The 21,225-nt window shown below is 35.5% G+C and overlaps 1 protein-coding gene across 1 annotated transcript; it reads left to right on the top strand.

Moving 5' to 3' along the window:
• Positions 1-7,345: 7,345 nt before the first annotated feature.
• Positions 7,346-9,617, top strand: LOC127562374 (nuclear cap-binding protein subunit 2). Its single transcript, XM_051998031.1, has one exon. It carries the CDS (start codon positions 7,695-7,697, stop codon positions 8,163-8,165), a length of 471 nt encoding a protein of 156 aa, XP_051853991.1. The 5' UTR covers positions 7,346-7,694; the 3' UTR covers positions 8,166-9,617.
• The last annotated feature ends 11,608 nt before the right edge of the window (positions 9,618-21,225 follow it).

Here is a 21,225-nt window from a genome sequence, read left to right as displayed (position 1 = left end):
TTATTTCAATACAAATCTGAGGGTTTGTTTTTTTCATCACTACTTCAGAATAATCTGCCCTGGATTCTTTTGAGATTGTCCTTGATTTGATTAGAAGATCAAAGAATTCAAGTGTTCTGATTCTATTTCTGTTTCCACTTCTAGCATGCTTATTTCTAAAGAAGAATGCCTACAAAGTTACTTCCAAATCATTACGATCTTTAGTTTTCAAAAAGAAAAAAAGGAACCATTTTATGTTTCTTCTAACTCCTTCTAGGAACTTACAAGCACACAGAAAGTTTTCTTTGTTCTAATCTATTTGGCACCCACACCCTATTCATTACTGTTCTGATAGAATGTACCGTTTGATCATGACTCCTGGCTTTCACTACTGAGCTATTGAATAAATTCATATGTTCTAGGTCAATGCAAGTCATCAGGTCCTCAAACATTTTGAACTGCCTCTAAATACATTAAATTGCATAATATTTGGGTGGTGTAAGATGTAAAAGAACTGGAGAAATAAGAAATGAACAGATTGTGAAGGATTTTGAATAACAAATAGGATTTTATATGTGATCTTGGAAACATTAGGGAACCCCCGGAATTTATAGAATATAGGGATGTCATGGTTAGATTTGGGCTTCAGGGAAGATCATTTTGACAGCCAAATGGAGGATGGACCAAAATGGAGAGATTTATGGCAGACAGATTAAGCAAAAGGCTTTTGTAATTGTCCAGGCATGGGGTGATGTACCAGTGTGGTGGCGAATTCAGAGGAAAGAAAGAGGTGTATATGAGATTTATTATAGAAGTAAAATTGATAGGATTTGGCAAATTGGATTGGGAGAGAAGCCACCAGTCTGAGATTGCAAGTCTGGACAGTCACCCAGGAGGATGGTGGTACCCTTTAGGGTAATAGAAAAATTAAGAAGAGGGGAGGGTTTGAGAGGAGAGAAAAATTCTGTTTTAGAGATAGTGAGTTTAAAATATCTATTAACATCCAATTCCAAATGTTCAGTAGGCAGTTGGAGTGGAAATGGAAGTTAGGAGAAGAGTTAGAATTGGACAAATTAATCTGAAGAATGATCAGCATAGAGATGATGATTGAATCTATAAGAACTGATGAGGTCACCAACTAAAACTATATAGGAGAAAAAGAAGTACAACAGAATCCTTCAGTTTCTCAACAGTAAAATAAGCAGATGGAAGAGATGATTTTTAAAGTTCCTTCCAAGTAATATTCTGTGATTGAGAAATAAGTTAAACCCTGTCTCTAAGAAGCATCTATCCAATTCTTTCAACAAATGTTTATCGAGTGCAGACTATGTGCAAGGGACTTTGGCAAATTCCCTCAGAATTTACTACCTAGTAGAGAAAATGGGACTTTTATAACCAATAACTAGAATACAAGGTCAAATGAAGTCAACAAGCCTTTAGGTACTTAAATATCTACTAGATGGTAGATCTAGGGATTCTAGGGATAAATTCTAGGGATACAAAGACAATCATAGTCCATATCCTCAAAGATTTTACAATCAAACTTGGGTTGGGATTAGAGGGAGGGGAGGAAGAGAAATGAAAAGAAAAAATGTAAACAACTATATACCTAATGTGGGGGGGAGCAGAATTAAAAGAAATTAGGGTGAGTTTCTTGCAGGGGTCCTCAAACTATGGCCTGTGGACCAGATGCAGCAGTTGAGGATGTTTATCCCTCTCACCCAGGGCTATGAAGTTTCTTTATTTAAAGGCCTACAAAACAAAGTTTTTGTTTTTACTATAGTCCGGCCCTCCAACAGTCTGAGGGACAGTGAATTGGCCCCCTATTTAAAAAGTTTGAGGACCCCTGTTTCGAGAGTGAGATATTTATGTGAAATCTGCAGCAAGTCAAAGAAGCTAGGAGATGGAAGTGATAAAAAAGAAAATCCCAGGCATGGGAGACAGCCAGTGGCAATGCACAGAGATAGAGTATGGAAGTTCAATAAGAGATATGCACTCAGAAGTACAAGATGGTAATTAATTATAAGAAAGACAGACACCCTATGCATTAAGATCACAATAAAACAGTTCAGATCAAAGGCATCCTCAGAAAAAACCTTCACTCATATAATGCTCTATTTCCCAGATTGATGTTTTTTGTGGCAAATTATTGTCTCAGTTCTTGCCTAGCCCTTAGTAACTGAATAGATATTGCTTCAGAGAAATGGAGAACTGGGAAACATCTTTACAAAGGCCAAGGTGATCTACTGCTTCTCAAGCCATCACTACACCTTGACTTTTGTCTTGTTACTGGACTTCAATGGCTCTGGAACAGACAGTGAGGCTAACAATCTGACTCACTTAAAATTCAATTCATGAATAAGTTAAAATTTTACCCAATACATTGGTACTCTTCAAAAATGAAGGATAAGCAATAACTACACCATCACTCACCTGGGGAAAACAGTGCTAAATCAAGACACTCAACTCTACCAACTCTGTTCACCTTGGCAACCTCTGCAAACTGAGAGAACGCTTAAAATAAATGCAATTTTTTAGAGGATGTGCAGTGACATCAGTCAACACACTTTTACCCCTTGTTCAAGTAAGTTTCATCTTGTTCCCTGAATAAGATGGAGATGGAGTGACTTTTTCATTCTGGAAGCTTGAATCATTGTAACATTTAGAATTAAGGTGTCACTACCACTACACTCCCAATCTAGCATTTTTTCCCCACTGTAATACAATAAGCAATTATTAAACATACTAGGTCCTGAAAGTTTACAGATTTTAAAAACCAAAACCAAAAACATTCCCTTGGCCTCAAGAAACTTACATCCTATTGGGGGAAAAAAACCAATATATATAAAGAATTAAATATAAAACTTAGGGATAGGAACTAGATTTATGATTTTATTGGTATAGGTAAATTCCAGGTAAGGAAACTTCCTTTATCAATACAACTAGAGAATTACTTCTCTTAGAGGATGACGTAGGTATAGTAGGAGGAGCAGCAGCAGCAGCAGCATTGGTAATAGCAGCAACAGCAGTGGCAGTAATAGTAGTAATAGCAGCAGCAGCAGCAGCAGCAGCAGCAGGGGTAATAGCAGCAACAGTAGTGGCAGTAGTAATAGTAACAGCTGCAGCAGCAGCAGGGGTAGTAGCAGCAACAGCAGTAGCAATAGTAGTAGCAGCAGCAACAGCAGCAGCAGCAGCAGCAGCAGTAGCCTGATTCAGCTCTGAAAAACATTGACTGTGTATAAGTCATTTAACTTCTTTATATCTCTGGGTAATTTTCAAATCTATAATTTGTTAAAAAAAAAAAAAAAAAAAAAAAAAAAAAAAAAAAAGGTGCCTATCTGTCTTGGCAGGAAAAGTACCACAGTGAGAAACACATCACTATCCAAATGAAATCACAGGAATGATCCACAAAGTACAAACACATAGCAGAATGGGGGTTCCAGGAGACACAATGAAAACTTAGTGGGATTGGGACAGGAGAGAAATAGGGCTAATTCTGGGGCCTATAAGGGAACAGGAAGTAGTGGCCTGGGAAAGGAGCTTTCAGCCTGGCATTCTGTGATTCAGAACCACCAGGATTCCTAGGAAGTCATGAAAGATTGTTAGTCCTTTTACAGTAGCAATGGTTTGAAGGATTTGATTCCAATCCCTGACCAATAGGTGGGAATCAGTGGGAGTTTACAGTCTCTGAAAAGTATAGCATTTAGTAACAAGGATATAGTTCTTTCCTATGGCAATAAGTAGAGTACTAGAGTCATTTTTATAAGAGAAATGTTTGAAGTACTTACCCTCCAATCTTCATCCACCCTAGTTCTGCCCCAGATATCACTCCCATGTTGAGTTTTAGAGGACTCCAAATAGATTTCTTCATATTGGCCTAAAGAAGACTAATTTTAATTTCTGGTTTATTTTCCAAACTTTTCACAGATTCAGGTCAGATGAAAATAATAAATGGACAATGAAACAAACTGCCTATTAACATTCATCTAAAAACTTGTGAGCTAAAAGAAACCAGATTAGGGCTAAATTAAATCAGGCTATAAAACTTAGATAAATCCTAATAAACTTTGTCTCTTTTTTCTTTTAAATTTGCTTTTTAACAATCCCTTGTATATTTTTCTCTAGACAGACACTGTAATACTCTTCACTTTATGGAATGGAAATCAAGAGGAAAAAAGGGTACTTGGTTAGGAGAGGTGGCAATGGTAAAGGTGGGTGGGACTAGGGATCAGAATCTAGGAAGAATCCTCAAATTGTAGTTGGTGTTTGTAAAACTTGGCCCAGGCACTAAATTTAAGAAAACAGAAGTGGACTGGCTTTTCTCTGTATGCTTTCCTCAGCCCCACCAGAGGCCAACAGAAAGGACATCAACCAATTAATCAATAGTATTTTAGCACTGAGCACTATGCTACTTCATAAACCCATTGTGAATAGAGAACATTATCAGAGGCATCTAAGCCTCAGACTTCAAATCAATTGATTAAAAACTCTCAGAAATGGAAAAGTCTGGCTATATTTCTTCTTGTTTTTTCTAAGAAGTGTAATCTGGATCATTCTTGAAACTTTATCCTTAATAACAAAGAGATGCGTGAATATTCAGAGGACACAGGAGAGAGAATGTCATTCTGCCCAATATCACCTAATTTGGGGGGAAGAGGTAGTTGACTATGTGCTTTACAATCATCCCAACTCTAGGAAAAATTAGAGAACAGACATATTCAGATTGTCCTGGCTCCTTTTTATGCTCTTTCCCAGTCTCATACCTATACCTCTAATAAGTCCTTTGTATCCTCATTTTTCCCCATTTTACCTCCTATGAAAAACTAAAGTATCTGGTCAAATTATTTATACTATGTCACGATTAGTCATCCCAAAGGAAAAATTAAGAAGTGAATATTTGTGCAGGCCAGTAGAATAAATCCCTGTTGTTTGTCCTTCATCATCAGGGAGGTGACACCATGACATGCAAATGAATTGAATTTAAGTGAAAGTGAAATGTGCAAAGTCACCAGCCTCACTTTCTCTCCTGGAGCCATCTGAGTTCAGTGGCCAGATACAAATCAGGATGACTGGAGATGGTCCAGTGGGAGACCTTGGATAAGCTAAAGTCTTGAACAGGTCTGAATTTGACTGAGACAACAATCATTCAGTAATGAGGGCTAAGTAAAAAGAAATGAGGCAAAGAATGACTTCTTTTACCTACCTAGTCTCACATAGACATACAGACCCAGACACATACAGACAAACACACACACACACACACACACACACACACACACAAAATCAATATGGGAAAGGAAGACTATTAAGGTTTTTTGCCAAAATGGAAAATTGTGATTTAAATTCACTCTGAATCAATCAGTCCAATAAATGACTAAATGGATTTGGCCTGAGATCTATTTTTGGCCAATCTGGTTTGGGTTTAAAGTATGGTTTAAAGCATTTAAACAGAGAAATCTAGCCTATAAACTCTAAGATATTTGGGGAGTGTCTTGGGTGATTGAAAATACTTGAGAGACATAATGTTGGGTAATTTAATTATTTTAGCATTAATTATTTAGCATCCAAAAGGATGGTCATTTGACTCTCTCTTAAATCAAAGACCAGAATAAATTTCTGAACTTATAGTCAAAGGATCTAGGTTCAATTTTTTAACTTTTCTAGTAATTACCAGTGTGACCTCTGGGTCAATTAACCTCATACTCAGTTTCTTCATCTATAAAATAAAGGGATTAATGGGGGGAAAAAAAAAAAACTTTTTAAAAGTCCAAAATGGATTAGGTTATTCGTAAAATCCTTCTCAGTTATAAATCTATGATGCTATGATTTATTACTTAAGCATCAGTAAAAATAATATCCTAGGAATTACACTAGTTCATATTCTAAATAAAACTAACCTGTTGTTCAGTAGTTCAAGTTCAGACTCTCCATGATCTCATTTGGGGTTTTCTTGACAAAGATACAGCAGTGGTTTGCCATTTCCTTCTCCAGCTCATTTTACAGAACAGAAAATTGAGACAAACATGGTTAAGTAATTTTCCCTAGGTGACACAGCTAGTAAGTGTCTGAAGTTAGATTTGAACTCAAGAACATGAATCTTCCTGCCTCTATGTCAGTCACTCACACTTTGCCATCTAGCTGACCATTATAATTAATAGTAACATGCATATAGAGAACCAATAGAGAACCTACTTAAAGAAATTGGTGCTTTTGGTGTTCCATATTAATGAATACTAAGTTTAGTATAGCCCTCACTGTTTAACCATGAAAATATTTAAACATATTTACAAATTCATCTATTATTTATTTAATCATTTAATTCCTATATTAGTTTAAAAGAAAATAAGTAGACTAATGAAAAAGCAAATACTTTTTCCTTTTTAAATCCCTTTCAAATTCCATCCTCAAACAAGATATACATTTTCTGAGGATTAAGAGTTATTTTGGCTTCAAAAACAGGGTGAGTGTAAGCAAGGTTTTTTATAAAGGTCTAAGGTCCATTTTTATAACTGGTAAAATTTATAACTTCCAACTTCCACTCCATTCCCTACCCTGTTCCATTTATTCCATTTTCCATGTGTATATATCCTTCTGACAAATATTTTCAACTCACATCTTTAGTCTATTCTATTTTTCTATGAATTTTTATTAGATTGTAAACTTGTGCTTTGGCTTTATAGCAAGAATTTCTCTTTTTGCCTGCCCATAAAGTATTTTGACGTATATGTCAGGTCATAAATATTATTCTGGGATCTTTTTAAGACAGGCCCCATTTGGAGCCTCATTGCATTTAATGGTGTACCCTATATATAAAACACCTCACTAAAGAGAAAAAATCTGATGCTTCCTCGGTCTCTCCTTACTGTAGCCAGTTTCCCTGTCTAATGGACCTCTTCCTAACTCTGAACCTTTTATGTTGTTTTCTTTTTCCTAGGCTTCCTTCACAATCACCACCATCAATAAAAATCCTAACAATAATTCATACTGGGACTTTTCAAGTTATAAATCTATTGCTTCATAAAATCCTTGGACAGAAGCATTACATTCCTATTTTACAGATGAAGAAACTGAGATTTAGGGTCAGAATTAGAACCAGAACCCCTGCGCTTGTTCTCTTATTACACAGGCCCAGCCCGTGTTCCACCTAATTGAATCATAGAATCTTAGAATGTAAGCTCCCTGAGGGCAGGGATCGTCTGGTTCTCTTTTATTTATATCACCGAAACTAAAATGTTTTATGAGGTCCTGTTAGAGGAATTCCTAAAGGCGAACTGGAAAGGGGGAAGGGCGCAGGACGCCGGACGAGGGTGAGCGGGAAAAGGAAAAAGATCCCCGGCTTTTTCAATGACATAACTAGTCCGGCCCCAATTCCTTTTATTACTTTTCACTATCTCGAAGTGATTGAAGGTCTCGGCTGAAGAAAACCATCCGACAGTAGGGGGCATCAAAGTCGCGACTCTTTCGCTAGAACGGGCAAGAGATAATAAGTCGAGCACTTCCGGCCCGGCGCTCCCTGTGATTGGTCCCAGCTAGAGAAGCTTCCGGTAGTCCCCGGAAGGTCGCTGCCAGTCACTACAAAGTTGCTTCCCGGAGCGCCAGACTGCGCTTTGTTGCTGTTTCTGGTCTTGTGGTTTCTCGTCTTCACTACCGGTTCTCTCGGCCGGACACCTCGCCGCCACCGCCGCCGCCACCGTTCGCCCAGTATCGCCGCCGTCATGTCGGGGGGACTCCTGAGCGCTCTGCAGAGCGATTCCTACGTGGAGCTCGGCTGGTACCGCGACCAGCACTTCCGAGGTAAAATGGACGACCAAGAAAAGTTATTAAAGAAAAGCTGCACTCTGTACGTGGGCAATCTGTCCTTTTATACCACGGAGGAGCAGATCTACGAACTCTTCAGCAAAAGTGGCGACATCAAGAAGATCATCATGGGCCTGGACAAAGTGAAGAAGACGGCATGCGGCTTCTGCTTCGTGGAGTATTACTGTCGCGCCGACGCTGAAAACGCCATGCGCTACATCAACGGCACCCGCCTAGACGACCGCATCATCCGCACGGATTGGGACGCGGGCTTCCGAGAAGGCCGGCAGTACGGACGCGGAAGGTCCGGGGGCCAGGTGCGCGACGAGTACCGGCAGGACTATGATGCCGGGCGGGGAGGCTATGGGAAAATAGTGCAGAACCAATGAGACCTGGAAGCCCCGCATTTACCAAAAAAAACAACAAAAACAAAAACAAAAAAAAACATGGAACCAAAACAAAACAAAGCAAAAAAAAAAAAAAAAAAAAAACTAAAAAAAAACCTTAACAACAAACAAAAACAAAAAACTCGGGATTGTTGACAGATCCAGATGGTATCTGAACTTATCCCAAAACTCTAATATATTTCCCTGCACTACACAGCAATTAAGCAGGAAACCTCTATATTCCCGGTGCTGAAAGATGATAAGGTGACAAAAGCTGAGAAAAGTGGCTTTGGATTCTTGAGGTTTTGCTGGTTGGGAAACCCAAGTGTGAACTGAGCAGATCTCTATTTATTAATCCAGTCTAACACAATTAGAAAACGATCATGTTACTGTTCATTAATTACAAAGATTGTAGTGATCATTTAGAATAGCAGTTCTCATGCTGCTGTGAATTAGGACCTTTTTTTATTTCTAAGCTTTTTGAAGATGTTTCTTGTTTTCCAAGGTGATTTCTAACTCAAAGTTTCGAAAGATTATCGAGTAATTTTTAAACAATTCTGCCTCGGTTCTAGTTATTTGATTAAAAAAAAAAAAATACCTGAGCGAGAACTCGCGTTCTGGTATCTTATTGGAAGATCAGGATAGAAATGTGAAATGAGGATGTTTATGGTGATCATATGTTATCTTTCTAAGAGAGGAAGAAAAGGGATTTTATTTTGGAAAATTCCTAACGGACTTATTGGGGTGGAATGAGGTGAATTCAAGAGACATTCATTTTAACTTTGTAATTCTTATAAGTTGATGCAACAACTGTTACATTTATTTTTTATTTTTACCAGTATCATAAGAAAATGAGACAGGTTCAGAATAAAGCCTGAAAATCAAGGAAAATAAAACATCTTATGTGAAATATCAAATGTCTCTTAATAGATGTGAAAATGTCAGTTTCCTGGTCTAGTAGGATACAAATGATACAAGTCTTGTGTTTGTGTATCATCACTGGATTTCTCTTATGTAACAAAAGTTGAGTTATGATCTGAAATTTTTATTGAACTACCCTAGTTAGATGTTTTGTACAACTTAAAATTTCAAGGGATGAAAAGGCAATTTAAATACTGTTTTAACTATTGACAGTTTATTTTTCCTGAAAAAAATGTATTTAAGCATGTATATAGGACAAGAGAGGTTTGAGCTAATTGCCTTAACTCCAGAAAATTAGAAAGTGGATTGAAAAGCTGATTCACTACAGTTGATTTCTTAAAAACTTAGGTGATTTTCAGATTGTCAATTTAAACAAAATTAATGTGGAAAAGTCAAGAAAGGCTAAAACCGATAATCAGTAAGTATAAGCTGCTCTTTTTCAGTAGTCTTTAGCATAGTCCAATTGGGAATGAAAGCTCTTTAGTGTGAACTTTTCTTTTAAATGTTTAATAAAAATGATTAGTTGAGTTTTAAGTGGTTGTCTTGATGTGTGTCTTTTCAATTAACTCCTAATTTGTAGGAGGGCATTTGGTTTGAACCACATCCAAGTCTTAAACTCCTTCTGCCTATCCCCTTCCTTTTGCTTATTAACAGTTTGGGAATTGCATAATGAACAAGAATCTAGAAGGGGAAAAAAGTTACTATCTGAGGTGGGGAAAGGAAAGAGCATGCTTTTGTGGAAAAAAGGTGCAAAGAGCATGGGATACAATAATATAAAAAGCAAAAGATAAAGCATTTAGCTAAGAATAACTTATACAACAAGTTAAATATCTTATAGGAGGAAAAAAATAGATATTTAATGAAATAGGTTATGTCTAAACAGTCTTGATGAAAAGATCAGACTTTGTAATACTAACATGGGAATAAAAGATAAATACAGGTGAGCAAATCAGAAGTTTTTCAAATGTTGAAGTGTCTTGCATTCTATTATGGGAAGGTGAGGCTCTTAAGAGGTTGTCAACTAAGCTGGATAATCTGGGAGTAGGTGTTAAGTTTGAAAGGAAAGAGAATGGAGGAGTAGAAGTAAAGAAAAGAACCATCTAATGGGGGAGGAGTCCAGGGAAGATGTAAATACCAGTTTATACAAAGGAAAGGGATGGGGGACCAGACATCAGTTAGACCTTAAATTTTGATTTAATTTGGTCCAAGGAGAGTAGAACACAATTTTTGCTGTAGAAATAGCTCACCAGGAAAAGGGGAGAGGAGAAAGTAAAGGATAAAGGAGAAATAGTTCTAAGGAGGAATTATTCATAAGAAAAATAAAACTTAAGTTCTGAACAGGAATCATGAACAAAGATTTAAAAGGAAAGAAAGAAAAAGGGTGAGAATTGGATTAGGATTTGGGTAAAGGAAAGAAAACTGGAAGCTGTATCAATTTTAGAACATTGTCAGTACACTCTTAATCCAAGCTCGTCTTCTCTGTAAAGAGAGGGCAAGGAGCAAAGAAGGAAAAGAGAATAAATTTGAGGGAAATGCCCAAAAATCATAACTAAAAGTGAATGGGATGAACTTTCCCATAACACAGAAGATGATAGAATGGATCAGAAACCAGTATCTAACAAAATGTTTATTAGAAACATTTGAAACAAAACTATATAGACTTAAAAGGAATGGCTGGAGCAAATCTATTTTCATAATTTGAACTCAAAAAAGCAAGGTAACAATCTCATATAAGAGTAAATGCAAACAAGGAAACTGCCATTTGCCCGAAAGATACTGTGGACAATCTTAGTAGTTGATATGTATACACTAAAGTGGCTTAGTATCTAAAGACTTTTGAGTTAATTGAATTGAAGAGGGGAATAGATACTAAGAGTATAAAACTGCTGAATGTTACCCCTTTTAGAGCTAGACAAATTAAAATAAATAAAGCACCTAAATACACTTAAATGAGTTAAAAAATACAATTTCTAAATGGCAATTTTTGAATGGGAACAGAAAGGAATTTGTGGAAGTATGTGATTTTCCCCACCCCTTTTATTTGTTCCATTGATAAATTTCTCTTTTTAACCAACATCAAATGATTTTGATGATCAATGCGGTATAATATATTTTGAGGGCTGGAGGTGCTATTCTACTTTATTCTTACTTTTTTTTTAGTTATTTCCCTTGAAATGGATATTTTAGTTCTCCAAAGAAAATTTTGAGATTTTTTTTGTTAAAATTTTTCTAATTCTGTAAAGTATTCCTTTGGCAGTTTGGTTGTTATAGTACTACTTTGTAAATTAATTTAGATAGTATTATCGTTGTTATATTGGTCTGGCTCAGCTACAAGCAATGCATATTTCTCTAGTTATTTTAAGTTACTTAGTATTTTGTAATTTAATCTATACAGTTATTGAATGTGCTTGGGATCAATTGATATTTTAATTGAATTATTGAATTGACTTCTAGGCATTTTATTCTTTTTTAAATTAAAAAATTTAAATAATTTTTAACATTAATTTTTTTGAGAATCAAATTTTCTCCCCTTTGCCTCTCTAGAATTCATTGAAAAAGGTAAGTAATGTGATATCTATTATTCATGTGAAGTCATGTATTTTGCATACAAAATGCATTTCTATATTAGTCATGTTGCAAAAAAAAGACAAAGTAGAAAAACAATATTCTTCAATCTGCATTTATAGTTCATCAGTTCTTTCTCTGGTGATGAATAACATTTTTCATCATGAGTCCTTTGGAATTATCTTAGATCATTATATTGTGCAGAGTAGCTAAGTCTTTCACAGTTTTGATGATCTTTACAAGATCGCTGTTACTTGTACAATGTTCTGATATAATTTATTATAGCATAATAATATTCTATCACAATTCTATGCCATAACTTATTCAGTTAACCTCTGAAGGGCATCCCATCAGTTTCCAATTCTTTGCTATACCAAAAAAAGCTGCTACAGATATTTTTGTGTACGTCTTTTCTCCTTTTTCTTTGATCTCTGAAATATAGACCTAGTGTTGATTCAAATGGTATAGATCCAAGTTGTTCTCCAGAATGGCTTAGATCAGTTCACAACTCCACAGCACATTAGTGTTACTCCTTTTTCACATCTCCAGTATTTGTCATTTTCCTTTTCTGTCATGTTAGCCAACCTAATAAGTGGAATCTTGAGAGTTGTTTTAATTTTTGTTTCTATTATTACCAATGATTTAGAGCATTTTTCACATGACTATTGATGGCTTTGATTTTTTTCTTCCAGAAACTGGCAGGCACCTTATACTTCAATTTTTCTGTTGGCTTTAACAGGTAGACTTCAATGTGAACCCCTTAGTCAATCTAGGGTTTATAGGATAATATTTTTATTTCAGTTCACAGTAGTCTGATAGGCCATTTTTGCAGGCGTCTAATAGGCCATCTTCCTAAGAGACCTCATGGAGACCTCAGTTAGGAAATAATGCCCTAGAGGGCTCCTAATTTGTTTGGTAATAGGTGACTAATAAGAGCATTACTATTTGGAGCTTTAGTTAATCTAAGACTTTGGATCAAAGTCACCAAGCTAGGGTTTATTATTATATAATAAATTTTGATATGCATAGAGAGAATAGAATCAGGGTGGTTATATCACTTTCTCAAAGCTCTGGCAGGTAAAAGTAGAACATAAGACTTTAAGTCATGCTTAACATAATTATAGCACAAATATTGTTTTGACTCTAATCATGCTTCCTCTTATGGACAGAATTTACTTTTACAAAACCATGTCACACAAGTTCAGGCTCAAGCTAAGAAATCTAGGAAAACATTCTGGATTCCAGAATTTATAAAACTGCTCAGTACCACATTCCCTAACATCATCAGAAACTGGTTCTATCTCTCAGTCCAGTTCATATTCAAAAATAGCGAAAACTGTGGGAGAGGTTCATAACCCATCTAAGACATCAGATGAACAGTGCTATTAGTAACTATTAATTATAATGCACTCAGACTCAACTGTTCTAAAAAAGGTAAAATGTGATTCTTGAGAAATGTCCCATATTTGGAAAGGCAGTAGAAATGAAATGATTGCTCAGATACTTCTCATCTGTGAAAATTCTTTTCATTTTTTTCCAAACTTAACTTCAAAGCAGTTTTTATCTAATAATAAAATGAACAATCCTTATCCATTGCCAATGCAATGTGTTCTTACTGCAACCAATTTCTCTGAACTATTTTTTCCTATTACTTCTAATTCTAGTCTTTCCCCTCTCACATTAGAAAGAATTCTTCCTTCCAATGATATTTGCTTGTCAACAATAGTATTTATTATGCCTTTGTCAAAAGTTTCCTTATCTATTCTGGGGAAGGAATAATCTAATCCTGATCTAAAGCTGCTAGAATTCTAGAAGCATCCCTAGCTGAGGTCTCCCTGCTCAGTTACTTTTGGGTTCCTTTTTTCCCTTGATGCTTCTAGAAACCTTGCTATTACTATTTAATCCCCCCCTAATAATCTTGAAGTAATGGGACAACCAAGAAGTGGAATGAAATTAACTGCTCTTGAAAGGAGATAAAGGATTGCTTTGGCTTCCCCAAGTTGGGCACTGAAGAAGACTTAATAATATCTCCTAGGTTTCTGTATTTGCTGGCATCCTACAGCTAGCATACCTCTAGAACACTGAGTGCATGAAAAACTAAATTTGCCTTCAAAGCTCATCCTAGAGAGAAAAAGCATAGTTCCATAATTAGGGTACAGTAGTGGAAAGAAGAAAGTCACAACTCTTCTGAGTCTCCTTTTCCTCATCTGTAAAATGGTAAATGCGCTCCCTACTTCACAGGGTAATTTTGAGGAGAGTACTCTATAAATTTGTGTTATTACTTTCCCTTCTCACCCACTCTCCCCTCTCCTCCTTTTATATGGAAAAAGAGTGCAAGTTTCTTTAGAACATGGACTATTTCATTTCTGTCTTTGAATCTCTTGCACCTAGTATAGTCCCTTGGACATGATATGCGTTTTTGTAATATTTTGTGACTAATTCAAAACAGTTTGTTTAGCCATTTTCCTATCAATAAATACTCATTTTGTTTCCAGTTCTTTAAAAATGCTATGAATATTTTAGTAAACCTCAAACCTTTCTTTTTGACTCCTTTAAAGTACATTTCTAGTAGTGGAAGCTCTGGATCAAAAAGTATGAATGATTTAATTACCTTTTGTTCTAATTCCAAGTTTGGTTTTTTTAAGCAGATTAATTAATAGCTCCACCAACATTATGCCTATCTTCTAGCTCCTCTAGCATTATTTCCTATTTTTTACATTAGCCAATTTTCTTTGTGATGGATGAAAACTCAAAATTGTTCTAATTTGTATTTCCCTTATCAATTATTTAGGTCTGTCTTTCACATTGTCAGGTTTTGGTAGAGACTACACCTGCAAATTCATTAATTTTTAGGAACTCCTGATGAGCAAATTCCCCCTCTATGTACTAGAAATAATACATATGAACATCTGCTTTGCATCTTACAATATTTTGAAAGTTGTCTGAGACACTGAAAAGTTGGTCCCACAGTCTATAGCAGCCAACTCTATCTGGAAATGATTGTGATAAAAACAAAAATTGTCAATATAACTTTATTTTTATACATACATATACACATTATCCTTCCCATCCCTGATGACTCTTTGCTTTAACTCAGCTCCATAATTTGTCTTGCTATTACTTAACCTCCCCCACCCAAGGATCCCTTCCTTACCCTTTGCTTCCCCATTCTCCCATCCTTCTCCCCTGGTTTCTTGATAGATTTTGGAGGTGCTGTACCCTTCATGGTATATATATAGTATTGTCTATTAAACTCATTCCCAATGTGAATAGGTTTTCAGAACTATGAGCCCTCCTACTCTTCTAATACCTATGTGTCTATTCTTCCTCTGCATCTCATTTGTATAACATGATTACTATTTTTACCTTAACTCTGCCAATCTTTCTTTTGAGCTACCCTATTGCTGATGTGTGTGTTAAACATATAGTATACATTTCCCATATTAAAAAAATTGTTTAAACATGTATAAACAATTTATCCATGTTGAGTTCCTTGAAATTGATTTGTGTGATATTGGCTCTTATATGTTAAATTTTCTGATAAGTTCGGCTTTGATTGATAGAAAGTCCTGAAAATCTGCAAGTTCAATGAATGGCCATTTTTTGTCATTCACTATTATAAATAACTTTTATTTTTGGCCACTGGCCTAGTTATTTTGATTGTCAGTAGGTATGATTCCAGCACCTGCAGTCTTTTATTGTAGCTGCTGATAAATCCTGTACAATTCCAATAAGCTCCAGCATATTTGAATTATTTTTTCTTATTTTCCACAAAGAATCTCTTTGAGGTGATGATTAGTGATTTTTTTTTCTATTTCTACTTTTCCTTCATGTTCTAGCACTTCAGGACAATTTTCTTGGATTATTTCTCACATTATTGTGTTAAGGTTCTTTTTTTGGTCACAATTTTCTGGCAATCCAATTCTTATATTTTCTTTTCTTGATCCATTCTCCAATTCTGTCATTTTTCTTATGTTTCACATTCTGTTCCATTTTCTCATTCTTTATAATCTGTGGGATTCTTTCTTTTTTGCCGGTTCCTTTTTTTTTCCAGGGGTCTTCAAACTATGGTCTGCGAGCCAGATATAGCAGCTGAGGACGTTTATCCCCCTCACCCAGGGCTATGAAGTTTCTTTATTTAAAGGCCCACAAAACAAAGTTTTTATTTTTACTATAGTCCGGCCCTCCAACAGTCTGAGGGACAGTGAACTGGCCTCCTATTTTAAAAATTTGAGGACCCCTGGACTATAAGCCCTCTAGTTGTGGGGTGGAGGGGTAGTGCCTCTGGCTTCCCTTCAGCTCTCTGATCTAAGAACCCCAAACCAAGAGCTCCACCCTCATGCAAGTGCCCATAATCAGCAGTGTCCTTGCCCTGCTATTTCTGTACTTAACTGGATGCTGATTCCTTCTTATTCATGGACCTCCCCAGTAATTCAGCTTGGCCTGGTGTTCCCAATCAGCTGTGGTTCCCTCAGTCTTCTGGGTCCGAAATTGCGCTGTCTAGGAGGTCTGGTTCCTGCTAAGGCTCCAGCCACACACAACTAGCCCCAGAGCTTCCCATTCTGTGTTTCAGCAGAACTAGACTAGAGGTGTTTGCACTTCACATGAGTTAATCCCAGCCGGGGGTCTGTCTTCATATCTTGTTGGGTTATACCAGTAGAACCCCTGTTCTGTCCCATATCTTCTTGATTTTTCACCAGTCTATGTTTGCTCTGAAGCACAATTTTTTTTTATTTGTGGGGGAAGTTGGGAGAATTTGAAATTTGCCAGCCTCCTGCACCATCTTCCCAGAATCCTCTCAATATTTAAGAAAGAAAGAAAGAAAGAAAGAAAGAAAGAAAGAAAGAAAGAAAGAAAGAAAGAAAGAAAGAAAGAAAGAAAGAAAGGTAAGTTGGAAAAATGCAGGAAGAAGGGAAGAAGCTATAGTACTCAATTCAATAAATATATTTTGAACTTTAAAAGTTATGAAGCATTTGCTGGTCTTTGATCATAACCCTTAGATATAAAAGTACCAAATTGCAAACTCATTATTATCCTTGGCATCTAGCTTGAAGGATGGGATCATAAATTCCAGATCTTCATTTAGGGAAGGAACTCAGCTCAGAAAATCTGCACTATTCTGGGACTTTTCTAACTCTTTCCACTGTGACATACATTAGGTACCTTCTCTTCTCCTTTTCCTCTTTTCAGCTTCTTGTTTATCTTTTTTGGTACTTGTATCCCTAATGCCTGGTATATTGTGAAGGCTTATTAAATGTGGATTGATAGATGTGTCAAAGGCAGTCCTCGAATCCAGCCTCTCCAGGATTGACTCTCCATTCACAATACCACACTGTCTCACTATCTACTTACTGCCTCTGGTTAATTGTTTAAAATTTTTCTTTTAAGAACTGTTTATTTGTATTTTTAAATACATCTCAGGGGGTAACCTCATTCATTTTTCTGCATGCTCAGGGATACATTTTTTCCCCTTAATTTCATCATTTGAAATATCCATCCCACTACAAGCATTATTGAGAGAAAAGAAATTCATCAACTGTATTTAGATATACTTATTATGTCCAGTTCACATCTAAACAAAAAGGCAATAAATTGATTCCAAATATAATTGTACTTATTTAGGTCTATTGGAAGAATTGTAGAAAAAAATACTCTGAGTCTCACTTAAATCCTGGAGGCTAATTAGATCTCAATGTCTAATGGTATGGAGACTGAATGAACCTCTTAGGTTTATGTACTTTCAAAACCCAGATGCAGTGGTGGAAAGGATTTATAGGTTTCTAATCTTGGTAGTAGCATTTATTTGATAGCATTCCCCTCATCAAAGCACTTCCTAGAACACAAGCTTATTGAAAATTATATGGAGCTTCAATCTCAACCCTTTGAAAAGCAGTACTCAGCTAATGAAAGCAGATGACAAGTATTCAAATAGAACAAGTCACCTGCTACTGTTTTTAACTATTCCATCCAGCATGCTTGTTCATACAACTAAGCAATAGGAAAGAACCAAATAGTGAAAATGCACTTCTTTTTTAAAATCGGAGAGATAACTTATCAATATTTGCTTTATTTGTTGTAGTTGTTTTAATAGCCACCAATAAATTAGGTATTAATTGTTTTAAGGAGAGAAACTTACAGAAATATTGATTATCTATTCTTATAACTTCAAGTTAGAGAACATGAGATATTAAAAAGATTCATTAATTGGGACTCAAGATTTCTAATCCATCTCTAGTTTGGGACAACCACTTTTCTCTGAGTCTGTTTCTTCTCTAAAATGAGTCTTTTAGGCCAGATAAATTCTAAAGCCTTACCCAACTCTCAAATTTTATGATTCTTGTAACTATGAATTTCCAATTATTAAAACTACTCTTCTTTATGGAGATACTAATTACTGAATAGATCATGAACAACTGGGATATTGCCCCAAAGGTGCTAGATAAATAGTCTAGATAGTGCCAGTTATACGGAAAGATTCCAGTGTAATAGATATAATTAGCTCAAATGCCAAGAAAATAAAAGCCCTGGGTGGCATTTGGCATCACATTCAAAAGTATTTTCAGGGGTCTTACTGTGTCCAATTACAGTGAGTACATGAGATTCTTCTCATGTGATAGCCTACTCTGAATCAATAAGATTATGAGTAATTTGCTCTAGGAATGAATATACATATATGCATAAAAACATTCGTATATGTATATATAAATACCTATACAGATATAAATCTATATGATAAACTTTGTCAATAGGGACTGAAAAAAATAGAAAATCTTGATATCAGCAAACTTTGCATTTACTCAAGTATCACTATATAATCTTGTGATAATTATGTAAAAGTAGACTCCCTAAGAGCTTAACCTTAAGAAAAGGAATACAGATGCAATGGCACTGCACAGGGCTTTCTTTCACTTCTTATTAATCTCAATAATACTGTATATATAAAGTGTTTTTGTAAATTTTAAAGTGTTATATAAATCATAGCTGTTATATTGTTATTATTCCTTCCAAATCTCCTATAATAACTGGTGCTATATCCCATCAAGCGTGGTTATAGGAGAAATAGTTGTAGTATTGGTCTTTAACATGAGTATATTAAATAGTGATGCTTATGTATCATTGGTCACCCAAAATCTGAGAGTTACCTCAAAGCCCCTATATATCTCAAAATACTTCTGTGATACACCTGCCACTATACTCTCCTATTCTTAATATATACTTATGTTATTATATGTTAATTATTTAAATACTTCAAGGATTTGGTGGTTTCTTGGCTATTGATATTCTTTCCTTGGATGCAGACTGTAACGCCTCTACAAATTAGTATGGTCTTCAAGAATAGCTGCAGCCAAAAAAATCCATTAGTTCACACAGTTCCACAGTTCAGGTCTAATCTCAAACACTTACTAGCTGTGTGACCCTGAACAAGTCACTTAACCCCTTCCTAAATAAAACTGGAGAAGGAAATGGCAAACCACTCCAGTATCATGCCAAGAAAACCTCATGGACAATTGGCCTATAGGGTTATGAAGAGTCAAACAAGACTGAACAGCAGCAACAAAGTTTCTCTGAATTTAATTAGATCAATCCTAATACAATAGTCATCCAGTCCATCAATGGACTTCCATTTCACGGCTGTTGTCTCACCAGTCACATTGTTGGAATAAGCAAAATTCTTGACTAGAAATCCCATGTTCCTGATTGTTGAATTGCCTCATGTGTTCCACTATATCTAAGCAAGTTTTAACTATATTTCATATGACTCCTTGATTCTTCTCTCTACAACTGCCTTGTCCACTCCTTAAACCCACTACTGTTTTCCAGTTCTGGAATTTTAATCAAGTAATTATTGCTATTAAAACCAGAAATCTTGCCCATTGACTCTATGGGACTAATCATATTCCTGTAACTTTCCAAACACTAATATTCTCCCCTATTGTGTATTCTATCCCTATTAAAGTAAACACATAGAATCACAGAGTAAGTGATTAATATTTGCTTTATTTTCCATTCACTTGGAATTTCCATTCATTTGGCTCTTCCATATGACCTATAATGTCCACAGCAAGAATCTTTAGTTAGCTATAATGATATAGCTAATAACAGTAACAATAGCTAGTGTTTGTATATATCACTTACTATAGACACTGTACTATAAACACTTTACAAATACAATCTCATTTGATACTCAAAACAACCCTAAAAGATAGAAGCTTTTACTATTCTCCAGTTTACAGTTGAGGAAACTAAGGTAAACCAATTAAATTACCTGCTCAAAGTTACACAAGTAATAAATACCTGAATCAGATATTTTCTTTGCGACATCAGTCCCAGCCTTTATCCACTGTACCATCTACAAATTGTCTCCTGAAATCTAAGATTAAAATATTGCAGCCTATTTCTCTCACTTCACTGTTTTCCCTAGGATCAGATGCAAGTGGAATGTCAAATCAAATCAGGCAAAACAGCAATTGACAAGTTTAGGTGAAAACGTATATGGTGGTATGCATTTTGGTGCATGGAACACTGAGAAGAGAAAGTAGCCTTAGTGGATTGTCTGTGACAAGCAGAGTCCTTGGGGTTATTTCTCTGTGAACTAAAAGACAGACACATCTTCATGACTTCTTCTTACCTATATAACATTCATTCTTAAGAAAGAAAAAAATAAAAGCCAGGCATGATGCAACCAAGGAAGCTGAGGCTGGTTTTAAAAAAAAAAAATGATAAATCAATGTTTAAAACCCTTTCTTCCTATTCTTTCCTGATTCCTGCCCCTCATCTTTTAAGGACTAATTTGTCTATTTGCTACTCTGAAAACAAGTCAGTATTTTTCTTATCCTAACTGATCCTAAATCAGGTAATGCATGTCATGCCATGTTGCAGTTGAGTCATGAGACAAAGAAATTGGAATAGCTTTTTCCTGTTTGAGGAGAAAAAAATCTAATAGAAAGGGAAAGGAATAAAAATAAAATAGAAGAAAAAGAGATACAAAAGAGAAATCTAGGAAGAGGAGAGATTTGGGAAAAGGCAAAAGAGACCTAATGCTAGGTTGTAAAGGAATAGAATTAGAGGTATTCTCCCCCTCTCCAATTTTTTTTAAATTAAAGTGCTATTCCTTATGCCTATCATGGATTACATTTAGTATCACTAAAATGTGCATGTATTATATCCAATAATATCATGATATGCACATGCAATTTATATATGCATAAATCCTTGCTTTTTCCTAGAAAATATCAGGAAAAATTCCATTCTTGCTATAATGACTACTGGCTACAATACATATTTCTCTGATAATTTCAGTTCTCAATTCCTGTGTCAAATACAATTCAAAACAATAAAGTTGCTACCTTTCATCTAGAATTTTTTTTAAATTTATTTTCCTTCTTGACCAAGTAAACTAGATAAAAGTGGAAGCTCCCTCCTAATAAATTATGTTTTGAAATTTGCAAAAGGATTAATCACTAACAAGAATCTCATGCACATTTTCCATTTTATGCTACATTAGTTGGACTACATAATGCCAACAAGAGTTGAACAAGGTTCCAATAAATTTGCTAAGGTTATTTAATTCAACTTG

The sequence above is a fragment of the Antechinus flavipes genome, chromosome 4, assembly GCF_016432865.1.
Source record: "Antechinus flavipes isolate AdamAnt ecotype Samford, QLD, Australia chromosome 4, AdamAnt_v2, whole genome shotgun sequence".
Lineage (NCBI taxonomy): Eukaryota > Metazoa > Chordata > Mammalia > Dasyuromorphia > Dasyuridae > Antechinus > Antechinus flavipes.
The sequence above is the reverse complement of the archived record's forward strand: the minus strand, read 5'-3'. Positions and strand labels throughout refer to the sequence as shown.

Bases quoted from the DNA above. Each gene is read 5' to 3' on its own strand.
- LOC127562374 (XM_051998031.1), top strand. From the start codon at position 7,695: ATGTCGGGGGGACTCCTGAGCGCTCTGCAGAGCGATTCCTACGTGGAG.